This window comes from Dendrobates tinctorius, unplaced genomic scaffold (assembly GCF_039654945.1).
Source record: "Dendrobates tinctorius isolate UK_male_01 unplaced genomic scaffold, ASM3965494v1 ptg000056l, whole genome shotgun sequence".
Classification (NCBI taxonomy): Eukaryota; Metazoa; Chordata; class Amphibia; order Anura; family Dendrobatidae; genus Dendrobates; species Dendrobates tinctorius.
This window is the reverse complement of record NW_027361724.1, coordinates 15668737-15684168: the sequence shown is the minus strand read 5'-3', so window position 1 is coordinate 15684168 and position 15432 is coordinate 15668737. Positions and strand designations below refer to the sequence as shown.

Genomic DNA, 15432 nt, shown 5'->3' with positions numbered 1-15432 from the left:
TTTGATGCGTTTTTGATGCGTTTTTTTCCGCAGCAGTTTAAAACCGCATGGAAGAGGCCTAAAACGGGGAAAATCCGCAAAATTAATGAGCATGCTGCGTTTTTTACCGCGATGCGTTTTTTTTGCGGTAAAAAACGCATCAATGTGCACAAAAAGTGCAAAATGCACAGAAATGACTGTGCAGCTTATTTTTAGCGGTTTTATAGCGAAAACCGCGGTAAAAACCGCTAAAAAAACGCTGTGTGTGAACACAGCCAAAGTATACAAAAGAAAAAAAATTCCTGTTTCTAGCTCGCTCGTTTCTGTCAGAAACGAATGATGTCCAATATCTAAAAATAATTTCTTCGACAAAGGAAATTTAGTTTCAACCATTTTGTAGCGGTCCTTTATGGTTGTAAAAAAACATGGATTTTTGTGAGTACTCACCGTAAAATCCTTTTCTCCGAGACGCTCATTGGGGGACACAGAGACTGTGGGTGTGTGCTTCTGCCGTCTGGAGGCTGACACTAAGTATACAAAAAAAGAGTTAGCTCCTCCTCCGCCGCATACACCCTCGCCCCCAGACCGGGCGTAACTCAGTTTAGTGCATAAGCAGTAGGAGAACGCGCCTTAAACTCAGGCAAGAAATTATACGTCTGGAAAAGGGACCACCCTGATCCTTACATAAGGATTTGTATAACTCAAAAATAAGCAAAAGCCAACTGGCTAGTAGGGTGGGTGCTGTGTCCCCCAATGAGCGTCTCGGAGAAAAGGATTTTACGGTGAGTACTCACAAAAATCCATGTTTCTCCTTCGTCTCATTGGGGGACACAGAGACTGTGGGACGTTCTAAAGCAGTCCCTGGGCGGGATCTTAGCTCACCCAATCCATGCTATTTTGCGCCCCTGATTAGAGGTGCGCAACTGCTGCCTGGAGAATCTTTCTTCCCAGGCTTGCATCCGCGGATGCCTGGGTATGTACGTTATAATGTTTGACAAACGTATGCAAACTGGACCAGGTAGCTGCTTTGCACACCTGCTCCGCTGAAGCCTGGTGTCGCAGTGCCCATGAGGCACCCACTGCTCGAGCCGAGTGTGCCTTGATCCCTGCCGGAACCGGCGTGCCACTGATTTGATAAGATTCTTGGACCGTCAGGCGAACCCATCTGGCCAAAGTCGCTCTGGAGGCAGCGAGCCCCTTCCGCCGCCCTTCTGGAATCACGAATAGAGAGTCTGTCTGGCGGAAAGGCGCTGTCCTTGTCACATACCTCCTAAGGGCTCTTACCAGATCCAGGGTGTGCAATGCCTTTTCTACCCTGTGCACCGGTGCCGGGCAAAACGAGGGTAAGACAGTGTCTTCGTTGATATGGAATGCCGAGACAACCTTCGGCAAGAAGGGAGGAGCTGGCCTTAAAACTACCTTATCCTTATAAAAAGTCAGGAACGGTGGTTTACAAGATAGAGCCGCCAATTCCGAAACCCGCCTAATAGACGTTATAGCTACCAGAAAAACGACCTTCCTGGACAGGTAAGGTAAGGAGACTTCTTGTAACGGTTCGAAAGGAGGCTCCTGAAGGGCCCTGAGCACCAAGTTCAGGTCCCATGATTCCGTCGGCGCCTTATAGGGGGGTACTAAATGTGCGACCCCCTGCATAAACGTCCTAACCTGCCAGACCGAAGCGACCTTTCGTTGGAACAGCACCGACAGGGCCGAGATTTGCGTTCTGAGCGAACCCGGAGCCAATCCCGCGTCCAGCCCTGCCTGCAGAAAAGCCAGTACGTTGGGGATCGAAAAAACCAGAGGAGCCACTCCGCGATCCCTACACCAACGGAAAAACACTTCCCAAGTCCGATGATATACTCTCGCCGAGGAAGGCTTTCGGGCACTCACCATCGTGGCCACCACATCGCGCCTGAATCCTGCCTGTGTTAACAGCCAAGATTCAATGGCCACGCCGTCAAACACAGGGCCCCTAAATTCGGATGGTAGATCGGCCCCTGGGACAGCAAGTCCGGCCGATCTGGGAGACGCCAGGGTACGTCCACCACTAGTTGAACCAGATCTGCATACCAGGCCCGCCGAGGCCAGTCTGGGGCCAGCAGAATTGCTGGAACCTTCTCTCTCCTTATCTTTCTGATGACTCTTGGAAGCAGAGGTAGCGGGGGGAACAAGTACGGGAGACGAAACTGGCTCCACGGGAGCACCAGAGCGTCTGCTGCGATTGCCTGCGGGTCGAGGGATCGAGCGACGAACCTTTGTACTTTGGCGTTCTCTCTGGATGCCATAAGGTCCACGTCTGGTGTCCCCCACCGTTGGCAGATCTGTTGAAAAACCTCGGGGTGCAGGGACCATTCCCCTGCCGCGACCCCCTGTCGGCTGAGAAAATCTGCCGCCCAGTTTTCGACTCCCGGAATGTGCACCGCTGAAATTACCACGTGGTTTTTCTCGGCCCAACGCAGTATCAGCCCAACCTCGCGCATGGCTGCTTGGCTGCGCGTGCCACCTTGATGGTTCACATACGCTACTGCTGTAGCATTGTCCGACTGAATGCGCACCGGCCGGTGTCTCAGCAAACGCTGAAAATGTTGCAGGGCCAATTGTATCGCTCGTATCTCCAGAATGTTGATCGGGAGAATTACCTCCCGAATGGACCACCGCCCCTGGGCTGTGTGACTCTGGAAAACTGCTCCCCAACCCTGCAGGCTTGCATCGGTCGTCACCACCAACCACTGTTCCGGGGGAAAGGGTTTCCCCTGGACCAGAGACGAGTCGCGAGTCCACCATCGGAGTGATCGTCGGACCAGCGGAGACAAATTGCACCGATGACTGAGAGCAGCCTTCGGTCCCATGCTGACAAGAGCGCATGCTGAAGCGGACGGAGATGGAACTGGGCAAACGGGATTGCCTCCATCGCCGCCACCATTCTGCCCAACACACTCATGCCGTACCGGATGGATCTGGAGCCCGGCTGTAGAAGGTTCCGTACCCCCTGTTTGATCCTTCGCGCCTTGTCCTGAGGGAGGATCACCAGCCCCTGGGAGGTGTTGAAAACCATGCCTAGGAATACGATTCTCTGGGCTGGAACCAAGGACGACTTGTTCCGATTGATCAACCAGCCTAGACGAGCCAGGGTATCCAGCGTGATACTGACATTCTCCTGGCACGCCTGAAACGACGGCCCCTTTACCAAAAGGTCGTCCAGGTAAGGTAGTACCGTTATGCCCCGAGCATGCAGGATGGCCATAACCACCGCCATTATCTTTGTAAATACTCTGGGGGCAGTGGCCAGACCGAAGGGCAGAGCAACAAATTGGAAATGTCGCCCTCCGATCGCAAAACGCAGGAACCTCTGGTGTGGAGGAAAAATCGGAATGTGTAGATATGCATCCTGCACATCGATCGAGGCTAGGAACTCCCCTGGATCCATGGCTGCAATGACCGAGCGGAGGGATTCCATCCGGAACCGTCTGACCCTGATGAATTTGTTCAGGATCTTTAGATCCAGAACTGGCCTTACTGTCCCGTCCTTTTTGGGGACCGAAAACAGGTTGGAGTAAAAACCTTGCGTCTCTTCGCTTTCCGGCACTGGGACAATGACCCCGTTGCGCTGTAGCGTCATTATGGCCTGTAACAAACCTTCCGCCTGTGATTCTGTTCCGAAAAGCCGGGAACGGAAGAATCGTCGTGGCGGGAGTCCGACAAACTCTATCTTGTACCCGGACGATATCAATTCTGCCACCCAAGCGTCGCGTGCCACTGCGACCCAAACGTGGCTCAACCTTAGTAGGCGTCCGCCCACTCTGTCGTCCGTAGGTACGAAGCGCCTCGAGTCATTTTGCTGGAGGCTTTTGGGATCTGGCCCCCCTCGTTCTGGGCAAACGGCCTCGGCCTCTACCCAGCGGATTGGCCCTGTAAGAAGATTGCCTTTCCTTAATCTGACCATCGTTCGCGGAGGTGGATGCCCTGGCCGAAGTCCCCCTCCAGGGGCTACGAAAGGGCCGAAAACGCCTCTGCGTCTGCCTGAATGCCGGCCAAGTCCTCTGCTGCGGGAGGAAACTACTCCTCCCCCCTGTGGCTTCTGAGATAAGCTTATCAAGCTTCTCACCGAACAACCGATTGCCTTGAAAAGGCAATGAGGTCAAGGATTTTTTAGAGATAGAATCCGCTTTCCACAATCTCAGCCATAATGCTCGCCTGACGGCGATCGCATTTGCTGCTGCCACAGCAGAACACTCGGCCGCGTCCAGAGAGGCGCTGATGAGATAATCACTTGCCCCTGATATCTGATTTGTCACCTCCAAGACCTCCGCGGGCAGATCCCTGTCTTGGAGGGCCTTATGCAGAGCGTCTGCCCATGAAACCATGGCCTTAGCCACCCAAGTAGCCGCAAAGGAGGGGGCCAGAGCCGACCCTGCTGCCTCATACACCGAGCGGGCAAGCCCCTCTATGAGGCGATCAGTTGGGTCCTTGATAGAAGAACCGCTGGGTATCGACAATAGCGATCTTGATGCTAAACGTGATACCGGTGGGTCCACTACTGGCGACTCCACCCATCCTTTATGGAGTTTAGGAGGAAACGGATACTTTGCTTGCAGCGCTTTTTGCATTGCAAAACGCTTATCCGGGTGTTCCCTATGTTTCTGGACTAGATCCTCGAACTCCGGATGCGTGGCAAACTTTCTATGCGGTCGCCTGGTCTTCTTGAAGGAGACCTTGTGACCTGAGGCCGTGGACACATCGTCCTCGATCTCTAATGTCTGGTTGACTGCCTCAATGAGGCTGTCAACCGAGTCTTGATATCCCAGGCTTTCTGGATTCCAGGCCTCCTCCTCCTCCTCGCCCTCATCCTGCTCACTTCCTGAGCTCGGCGACGGGGAACGAGATACCCTAATACCGGCCGCCGAAGCCCCAGAGGGCCCGGCCGACGGGGAACGAGCTCTCTTGCCATGAGCTTGTCTGGTGCTGGAGCGGCCCCTAACGGACGGAGGGTCCTGAGACGTGGACGAGCTGTCTTCCGCTGGCAGACCACCATCCTTGTCCCTGCCCGGGCCTCGAAGAGACTCAATTGCCCTTGTAAGGGACATCATAGAGTGTGATAAAGACACCGCCCATTCTGGGGGGTCCTGACCCCTGGGCTCTGCAACAATGGGGGGCTCCTGGGCTCGCTCCGACTCGCAGGCTTCACAAAATTTACCCGGCTGCGCCTTAGGCAGCCTGACCCCACAGGAAACGCAAACAGCGTATAGGAAAGAGTGAGCTTTCCCTTTGCCAGACATATTGCAAGGTAGGGTAGGAGGAGGAGGGTAACCCCTTCCTTGACTACCAGTGCGGCACTCGAAACGGGGTTGCACTCACCCACCGGTAACGTCCCACCTTGCGTCTCTTCCACGGGGCGTGCGGCGTTACTCGCCGGGGACACTTGCGGTGCACTCTGGGAGAGAGGCGGCGGGGCTTCCGGCCGCACTCCAGCGAGGAAATGCAAGGAGGGGGAGGGGGGCGGGAGCTCTCCGGTAACTGTGCGCGCCCGCCGTTCTCCGCCCCCCGTACCGGAAGTTAGTGGGCGGGGCTTCCGGCTACCCCCGGAAGTCGGCGGGCGGGGCCTCGCGCGGAACTCACGGACCTCCCCATACAGCGGGGGCCGCAGCCGCCCGCGGGGCTTCTGGCCGCACTCCGCGTGCGGCGTTACCCGCCGGGGGCAGCGCCGGGTGAGAGGCGGACTACCTGGTCCCGGTCTTCCTATTAACAAAGGTGAGCCGGGCCGCCGTGGGGGCTCTCTTGAGGTGCTCTCAACCCCATCCCTGGCAGGGAGGGGGAGGCTACTGGTACCGGGACGCTTCGATCCCTTGGCTCACCTGCGCCTCCAACTCCACCCCTGGTCTCACTACCTAGGGGTGGTAGGGGCATTAATGAATTCCCTGCAGGAGAGGAACAACGTGGAGGATCGCTCACACGTGCTCGCCCGTTGGGGTTTATGGGGAAACCGAATCCTCTTATCAGGATGCGTTGCCGCCTCTTTAAAAAATAACAAAGAAAAATGGTTGTCTGGGGAAAAGTCCCAGATGTGTCCCTCGGTGCGGGAGAGGAAACACGTGGAGGGCTACTCACACGTGGTCGCCCGTTGATGATTTGGGGAGATCGGACCCTCTCTATAGGATCCGTCGCCCCTATCTTATCTTCATAGAAAGAGAAAAAAAAAAAAAAAAAATTTAGTCTGGAGCTCCAGACTGCGTGTGCCTCCATCAGACACTAAGCAAAAAACTGAGTTACGCCCGGTCTGGGGGCGAGGGTGTATGCGGCGGAGGAGGAGCTAACTCTTTTTTTGTATACTTAGTGTCAGCCTCCAGACGGCAGAAGCACACACCCACAGTCTCTGTGTCCCCCAATGAGACGAAGGAGAAAAATAAATTAGACATGTATTTTGTATTTCTCTTTATATTTTCCCCTTGATATGTACAAAAGAAAAGTAAATGAATATAAAAATAACATAAAAATTAAGCAACACTCCATGAATTGCATAAAAAAGGGAAACATTTTAGAGCCGTTAAAAGCACAAAAACAAGAAAAGAGTAAAAAAAAAAAACAAAAAACTGAAAATCTGTCTGGTATGAGCAATTGGCTCTCTCCTGAACTGGTAAATAATGCTTCATCTCATAGTAGTACATAATATAATAATGTATAATATAATCTGTAGGATGCAAAATACTGTTCCAGCATAAAATTAGAGCTCCTTAGTCTTGTAAGTGCAAACATGTCTTACGGAGAGAAAGGCGAGTTGGTGCTCTGACGTAGTTTATAACGGTGCGACCCACAGGATGTCTTAGAGGAGGCTTGTCAAAAACAAAGGCATATGGTGGGAAAGCGATGTGTAAGCCTCTCGGTGATGTTGGGAATGAAGTAATGTAATTCTAGTGGTAGCAATCAGTGTCTCTGCCCCTACCCCCTTGAGATTGTTAGTTCAGGCCAAACATTTCAGGGAAGCAAAGTTTTGACTTAAACAGATGTTAAATGTCTGCGTGCTTCCACTTTGGATAGTGTGCATGTGCCATTAAAGGGAATCTGTCACCCCTTTTTTGAGTTAACATGTAATGATATCATTCAATTGTGTGTCACATAAGGATTCTCTTAGTACTTTTGCTTCCCCCTGACCCCGCACCTTTCAGGCATAAATACCTTTTTTATATCGGTTCAGATGTATGTAAACTGTCGCTGTCCGGTCCGCTGGGCGGGGCTTATTCAACTGCTCCCCCCCCCCTCCCTGTCTTGCTCTATCCATCTCTTCTTGTGTAGAGCAAGACAGGGAGGGGGGAGCAGGTGAATAAGCCCCGCCCAGCGGACCGGACCGTGGCAGTTTACATACATCTGAACCGATATAAAAAAGGTATTTATGCCTGAAAGGTGCGGGGTCAGAGGGAAGCAAAAGTACTAAGAGAATCCTTATGTGACACACAATTGAATGATATCATTATATGATATCTCAAAAAAGGGGTGACAGATTCCCTTTAATTACATTTCTAATAACTGTTTTAAAGTCACTAATAAAAGCAAAGTTTTATTTGTAAATAGCTGACTACAAAAATGGGCTACAATGGGTATAAAGGGTATATTTTGGCTATTGGAAACAGTTACCTCACATGTCAGTGCATATTCTGTAGTCAGCGGAAACAGCTTCTTTATGAAATTATTAAACTGTATAAAAAATTTTAAATTTACAAAATGGATCTGTTCTTGCCATACAGTGAGGCTGCATGGAAACCCCTGGAACTTCCATCTCTGGTTGCTAAGCACCTTCCCACATGGAAGCAATGCATCTTTTGGAAAGTTGTTCTTGCCCTCCCTGAAATTAATGATCATGATTATCCTACAAAGTAAGTAAATAGCTATTATTAGCTTTATAACACAATTGGTGGAACACTCAACTTTCATGCATAAATACCTTGTTTATATCGGTTCAGATGTATGTAAACTGCCGCTGTCCGGTCCGATGGGCGGGGCTTATTCACCTGCTCCCCCCTCCCTGTCTTGCTCTACACAAGAAGAAATGCGTAGAGCAAAGACAGGGAGGAGGGAGCAGTTGAATAAGCCCCGCCCAGCGGACCGGACCGTGGCAGTTTACATACATCTTTTGGAAAGTTGTTCTTGCCCTCCCTGAAATTAATGATCATGATTATCCTACAAAGTAAGTAAATAGCTACTATTAGCTTTATAACACAATTGATGGAACACTCATATTAATAGTTTTTTCTCTGTATTTCAGTGCTCTGTCAGAGTGGTTAAAGTACAAGTTCAGTTGTGCAGGTGTCAGGCCTGAGGTTGAATGCAGGCAGCAAGTTCAGACACTTGCACTGCACAGCTCCTTAGAGTCTCAAGGAGGATGCCCAGTTCGAGTGAATATTTGCGTAAAGGTGAGGTCGTCAGATGGTCATCAGATGTGCTCAGAGTACATATCTCTACACATCAAGTGAAGCGGTAGCACGTGGTCAGTCACCTTGTACTATTTATATTGTAGGACAGGTTTCTTGTAAATTTAACTAGACAAGTCAATGTAATGTACTATAATGACAATCCAAGTTTGATTTGCTAATTATGTGTACAGTACTTAGGAATTTATCAGTGATCTCATTCCAGAAAACCTTGTTAAGAAATATAAACTCTTCACCATAGTTTCTCAAGTAATTTTTCATGGCTTTAGTTTTTAATACGTGCATATCTTGATATGTTTTTCTTCTGAAGGCGGTACTTGGCCCTCTGACTGAGAATGAATTGGAACAAGTTGAAATTCAAAAGCAGTTTCTGGGAACAAGTGGTATTGTTCTCCTGTTACCAGTGCAGTCAGATGCAGATGTAGATCGGATCGCAGCTCTGCTGCAGCTGAAGCAGCTAGTTCAAGCTAAACCTTTTAAGCCTTCCCCGGCTCTTGCAGTTCTGGTACCTTCAACTTACTCAGATCCAGACACAGTTATAGAAAAAGGTGGGTCTAGACTAGTATGAATTTTATTGATGAGTTTGAATAGTCACATTCAGCTAACTTTGCATATATCAAAAGTATAGACAAATTTAAGAAACCTTTGTAATTAGAGTTGAACAAATAAATTTGCAGAAGCTTGCTACAGTGGCCACGTGTAGTTTGTAGCCCCTAGACCAGAGTACTGCAAATCTACTTCTTGCGACGTTCCTGGGGCCTTTTTTGATTTTCTGGCTTTTGCAACATCATTTCATTGTCACACGCGACATCATGGCAGTTTACTAATCAGAACAGGCATCAGAGATCTTGCAGGTAATAGAAAGTTCACGATTCTTTAGTCTGCCAGCAATGGACTATTGACATGATCACTGGACCAGGATTGTGTTAATGTTTTTGGGCAACTCTATATATTTTTTTTTAAATACTTTCGCAAAAAAAATATGCTTTCTCCATCGCTTCATTGGGGGACACAGGAACCATGGGTGTATGCTGCTGCCACTAGGAGGCGCTGACACTATGCACATAAAAAAGTTAGCTAGTTAGCTCCTCCTCCGCAGTATTCACCCCACCGACTGCAGTAAATTAATCAGTTTAGCTTAGTGTCAGGTAGGAGGTGGACACGGGTCTCTCTTGAGACCCATATCTACCTAATGTGCGTTGTTCCTTTTCAGGTACTGGAGGGATACAGTGTGAACGGTCACAACTGTACTCCCACGCAGAGACGAGTACAGCGTGTACTGCCACCCCGTATCCTTATATGTCTGTTCGACAGGACCCCAAAATCCCTAACACAGATACGTGTTTAGGTGATCCGCAAGAGAAAGCCAAATTTGCCTTCGTTGGGGGACCCCAGATGTGGACCTTATGGCGTCCTGTCTGAACAGGAAAGTCCCACGGTTTGTTTCCAGGACCTGAGATTCTCTCGAGGTGGACGCCGATGCTCTGACCATTCCTTGGTCTCAGTTTGTGCTTCCCTATCTGTTCCCTCCTCCTCTTCTTCCCAAGCTGTTGAAGAAGATCAAGGCGGAAGGGGTACCAGTCATTCTCATCGCACCTGTTCGGCCCAGCAGGTCTTGGTTCGCGGACTTCGTCAACCTTCTCGCGGACGCTCCCTGGAAGCTGCCAGACAGATCAGATCTGCTGCCTCTGGGTCCGATCCGCCACCCCAATTCTCGGTCGCTTAATTGGACGGCGTGGCAGTTGAAACCGTGGTTCTGAAAGAGTCAGGTTTTCCAGATCGGGTAATTCACACAATGATCCGGGCTAGGAAGCCCTTGTCTTCCAGAATATACTATCGCACGTGGAAGGCCTATTTCAGTTGGTGCGAGTCCAGTCACATCCCGCCTATCTAGACCCAACCTCGCCTCCTTACTGACTGAAATCCCACAATGTCTGTCTGCTATCTCAGCCTTCTTCTCTGCTTCCTTTCTCAAACTGAACATGGACAAAACAGAATTCATCATCTTTCCCCCCATCTCACTTTACCCCTCCACCAGACCTATCCATCAATGTCAATGGCTGCTTTCTTTCCCCAGTCCCGCACGCTCGGTGCCTTGGGGTGATCCTCGACTCTGCGCTCTCTTTCAAACCACATATCCAAGCCCTCGCCTCCTCCTGCCGCGTCAAACTCAAAAATATTTCCCGGATCCGCTCATTCCTCAACCACGAAACCACAAAAACACTAGTGCATGCTCTTATCATCTCCCGCCTCGACTACTGCAACCTCCTACTCTCTGGCCTCCCCTCTAGCACTCTTGCTCCGCTCCAGTCCATCCTACACTCACTCTGCTGCCCGATTAATCCACCTCTCTCCCCGCTATTCCCCAGCCTCCCCACTATGCTAGACCCTTCACTGGCTTCCTATTACCCAGAGGCTCCAATTCAAAACCCTAACCATGGCATACAAAGCCATCCATAACCTGTCTCCTCCATACATCTGTGACATGGTCTCTAGGTACCTGCCCGCACGCAACCTTCGATCATCTCAAGATCTCCTTCTCTACTCCCCCCTTATCTCTTCTTCCCACAACCGCATACAAGACTTCTCCCGTGCTTCCCGCATACTCTGGAACTCTCTGCCGCAACACATCAGACTCGCACCATCAACGGAAACCTTCAAGAAGAACCTGAAGACAAGGCTACAGCCTGCAATGATCCTCGGTCTACTGAACCACCGCACGACCTGCTCTACCCTCTCCTACTGTATCCTCACCCATCCCTGAAGACTGTGAGCCCTCGCGGGCAGGATCCCCTCTCCTTATGTACTTGTGTGTCCTTTGTCTTACACATGTTTATTATACTTGTCTATATTTCCCCTTTTCACATGTAAAGCGCCATGGAATAAATGGCGCTATATAAATGCATAATAATAATAATAATGTCCTTTTCATTCCCTTCTATTCTAGCATTCCTCCAGGCGGGCCTGGACACGGGTCTTGCCCTTAGTTCTCTAAAGTGTCAAGTATCTGCGCTTTCCATTCTTTTCCAGAAGACGTTATCCTCGCGACCGCAGGTCAAGACTTTTCTTCAGTGGGGTAGCTCATGCAGCACCCCCGTGTCGGGCTCCCGTGGATCCCTGGAATCTCAATCTAGTCTTAGGGGCCTTACAGGGCTCGCCCTTTAAACCTCTCAAGGAAGTTTCCCTGTCCTTTCTCTCCTGGAAAGTGGCCTTTCTCGTGGCCATCACCTCCATCCGGCGCGTCTTGGATAAGGTGGTTCTGCGGCCTCCGCCATCCTTCCGTCCAAAGGTGGTATCTGCTTTCCTAAATGAGGACATCGTTTTACCTTCCTTTTGTCCCGGTCCAATTCATCCTCTGGACTTCTCCTTGAACAAGCTAGACCTATTCAGGACAATGGAGGTCTATTTGGGTAGAACGGCTTCTTTCCGGAAGACAGACTCTCTTTTCGTCATTCTGTATGGTGCGCGGCCTCCAAGGCGGCTATTGCTCGCTGGATCAGATCGGCAATTTTGGAGACTTACCGAGTCATGATTAGAGTGCCCCCTCCTGGGGTTAAGGCTCACTCTACTCGGGCAGTGGGCACCTCCTGGGCGGTGCACCACAAGGGTTCCGCGCTGCAGCTTTTGCAAGGCTGCAACCTGGTCTTCTATTCGCAAAATTTTGTTAGGTCCACACTTGCGCTTTGGCGGACACCAGCCTAGGCAGAAGCATATTGCAGGGGGCGGTGGTGAGTTCTCTGACCTAGTGGAAGTTTGATTTTCCCTCCCCAGGGACCGCTTTGGGACATCCCATGGTTCCTGTGTCCCCCAATGAAGCGATGGAGAAAACAGGATTTTTGGTTGCTTACCGTAAAATCTGTTTCTCGGAGCCTTCATTGGGGGGACACAGCACCCTCCCATGTTTTACAACTCCTGTTATTTGTGTTACGGTTACAGTTGAGTTGTCTGTCTGTTCTCTATTCTGTTGCTTCTCCTACTGCTTTCTCACTAACTGATTAATTTACTGCAGTCGGTGGGGTGTATACTGCGGAGGAGGAGCTAACTTTTTTATGTGCATAGTGTCAGCGCCTCTTGGTGGCAGCAGCATACACCCATGGTTCCTGTGTCCCCCAATGAAGGCTCCGAGAAACAGATTTTACGGTAAGCAACCAAAAATCCTGTTTCTCCACTTATAAGCCACTTTTCTTCCTCCTCCTCCTCCCTCTGGACTGCAATAATGGTTTAACGGCTTCCCGACCGCCAATGGTAGATAAACATTAGAGTTTAGCGTTAGAGTTTGAGGCTAGGGTTGGGATTAGGGTTAGGGGTGTGTTGGGGTTATGGTTGGGATTAGGTTTGTGTTGGTGTTGGGGTTGTGGTTAGAGTTATGGTTAGGGTTGGGATTAGGGTTAGATGTGTGTTGGGGTTAGGGTTGGAATTAGAATTGGGGGGGTTTTCACTGTTTAGGCACGTCAGGAGCTCTGCAAACGCATCATGACGCCCGCAGACCATTCCATCAATGCCTGCATTCCAAAACGTTACTATTTCCCTTTCGAGCCCCACCGTGTGCCCAGACAGTAGTTTTCTCCCACATATGGGGTACCAGCATACTCATGACAAATTGGACAACTACTTTTGGGGTCCAATTTCTTTTGTTAACCTTGTGAAAATTAAAAAATAGGGGCTAAAAGATCATTTTTGTGGAAAAACTTGGGGGTTCAAAGTGCTCGCCACACATCTAGATAAGTTCTTTGAGTGGTCTAGTTTCCAAATTGGTGTCACTTGTGGGGGGTTTCTACTGTTTAGGCACATCAGGGGCACATCAAAATTAACGGAAGGGCTTACGTCGGCCGGTGAGCCACCGCCGCCTGCAGAACCTTCCTACCAACAACAGCATCAGACGAGGCCTGGGTATGAACCCTGTAGAACCTCGTAAAGGTATGCAAAGACGATCAGGTTGCGGCCTTGCAAATTTGCATGGCCGAAGCCTGGTGACGAACAGCCCACGAAGCCGCCACAGCCCGGGTGGAATAAGCTCTTACTCCCGGAGGGGGTCGTTTTTCCTGAAGATGATACGCTTCCAGAATGGTAGAACGAATCCAGCGAGCGATCGTGGATTTGGAAGCCGGAAGGCCCTTCTGGCGACCTTCAGAGATGACCAGCAAGGAATCGGACAGACGAAAGGAAGAAGTCCTGGCGAGATAGACACGCAGGGCTCTAACTAAGTCCAGTTTGTGGAGAGACTTCTCAAGCGGATGAGAGGGAGCCGGACAAAAAGAAGGAAGAACGATATCCTCATTGATATGGAAGGAGGAAACCACCTTTGGAAGAAAGGAAGGAACGGGCCTGAGGACGGCTTTGTCCTGATGGAGAATCAGGTAAGGGGAACGACATGACAAGGCCGCCAATTCAGAAACTCTTCTGATGGATGAAATGGCGATCAAAAATGTGACCTTCCACGAGAGAAGAGACAAAGGAATGTCCTGGAGAGGCTCGAACGGCGCCTTCTGGAGAGCGCTAAGAACGAGGTTGAGATCCCACGGGTCTATTGGCGAATGATGAGGAGGAACCACATGGGAAACCCCTTGGAGAAAGGTTTTTACCTGCGGTAGAGAAGCTAGCTCTCTTTGGAAGAGGATAGAGAGAGCGGAAACCTGGCCCTTGAGCGTACTGAGGGACAGACCCGCTTCTAATCCGGACTGAAGAAACCCAAGGATAGATGGGATAGAAAAGGACATTGGGAAGACTTTTTTATCATCGCACCAACGGAAAAAAGCCTTCCAGTACCTATGGTAAATGCGGAAAGAGGCTGGTTTCCTGGCTCTGATCATAGTTTGAATAACCTGACTGGACAGACCTGATTCCTTCAAGACTGCGGTCTCAACAGCCATGCCGTCAAACTCAGAGACCGAGAATTCTCGTGGTAAAGGGGGCCTTGCGAGAGAAGGTCTGGACACCTCCAGGGGACGTCCGCGAGCATGTTGACTAGTTTCGCGTACCAAGGCCGTCTTGGCCAATCTGGAGCGACTAGAATCACTGGTACGCCTTCCGATTTTATCTTTTTGACCACTCGTGGAATCAAGGCCAGAGGAGGGAACAGATAAGGAAGTTGAAACTGGGACCACGGAGTCACCAGCGCGTCGCATGCGACGGCTAGAGGGTCCCTTCACCTGGCTACTAACTGCGGCACCTTGTGGTTCATCCGAGATGCCATGAGGTCGACATCCGGGGTGCCCCAACGGTGGCATATCTGATTGAAGACTGTGGGGTGCAGGGACCATTCGCCGGACGCTAGGCCCTGGCGACTCAGAAAGTCGGCTGCCCAATTTTCCACCCCTGGAATATGGACGGCGGAGATTGCCGGAACGTAACGTTCTGCCCAGCGGAATATCTTGGCCACTTCTGACATTGCTTGCTGCGCGTGCCCCCCTGATGGTTTATGTACGCCACGGCCGTGGCGTTGTCCGACTGAATACGGACCGGCTTGCCGGAGAGGAGAGGCTGCCAATGAAGAAGGGCCATGAAGATTGCTCTGATCTACAGAAGATTGATTGGGAGGAGAGACTCCTGTGAAGATGAAACTGCGCAAAGGGTACTGCTTCCATGGAAGCCACCATCATCCCCAGGACCTTCATGCAGGACCGAATGGGAATGGGAGTAGGCCTCTTGAGAGTTCTGATGCCCTTGGAAAGAGTCGCAAATTTTTCCCTTGGAAGAAAAACACGGGCTAGATTCGTGTCGAATTCCATGCCCAGAAAGGTCAGACGCTGGGTGGGGGTCATAATGGACTTCTCCTTGTTGACTAGCCAACCGAGGCGGCCGAGAGTGTCCAGGGTTATCTGCAGACTCCGGAGACAGTCCTGGCGAGACGAACCCTTGATCAAAAGATCGTCTAGATAAGGGATGATGAGGATCCCTCTGGAGCAAAGGATGGCCATGACGGTCGCCATCACCTTCGTGAAAACACGGGGCGCTGAAGCTAGGCCGAAAGGAAGGGCCGTGAACTGAAAGTGGTCTCCCTGAATCGCAAATCGAAGATACTTCTGATGCTGCA

At 50.6% G+C, this 15432-nt stretch overlaps 1 protein-coding gene across 4 annotated transcripts in view; it reads left to right on the top strand.

Moving 5' to 3' along the window:
• The window catches only part of MCM3AP (minichromosome maintenance complex component 3 associated protein), a 135712-nt gene that overhangs the window by 101901 nt on the left and 18379 nt on the right, over positions 1 to 15432 (top strand). For all 4 annotated transcript variants that reach the window (XM_073577522.1, XM_073577524.1, XM_073577525.1 and 1 more), the window contains 3 exons: positions 7716 to 7844; positions 8234 to 8381; positions 8710 to 8947. In XM_073577522.1, coding sequence (XP_073433623.1) covers positions 7716 to 7844; positions 8234 to 8381; positions 8710 to 8947 — 515 coding nt within the window. The remainder of the gene's footprint in view (positions 1 to 7715; positions 7845 to 8233; positions 8382 to 8709; positions 8948 to 15432) is intronic.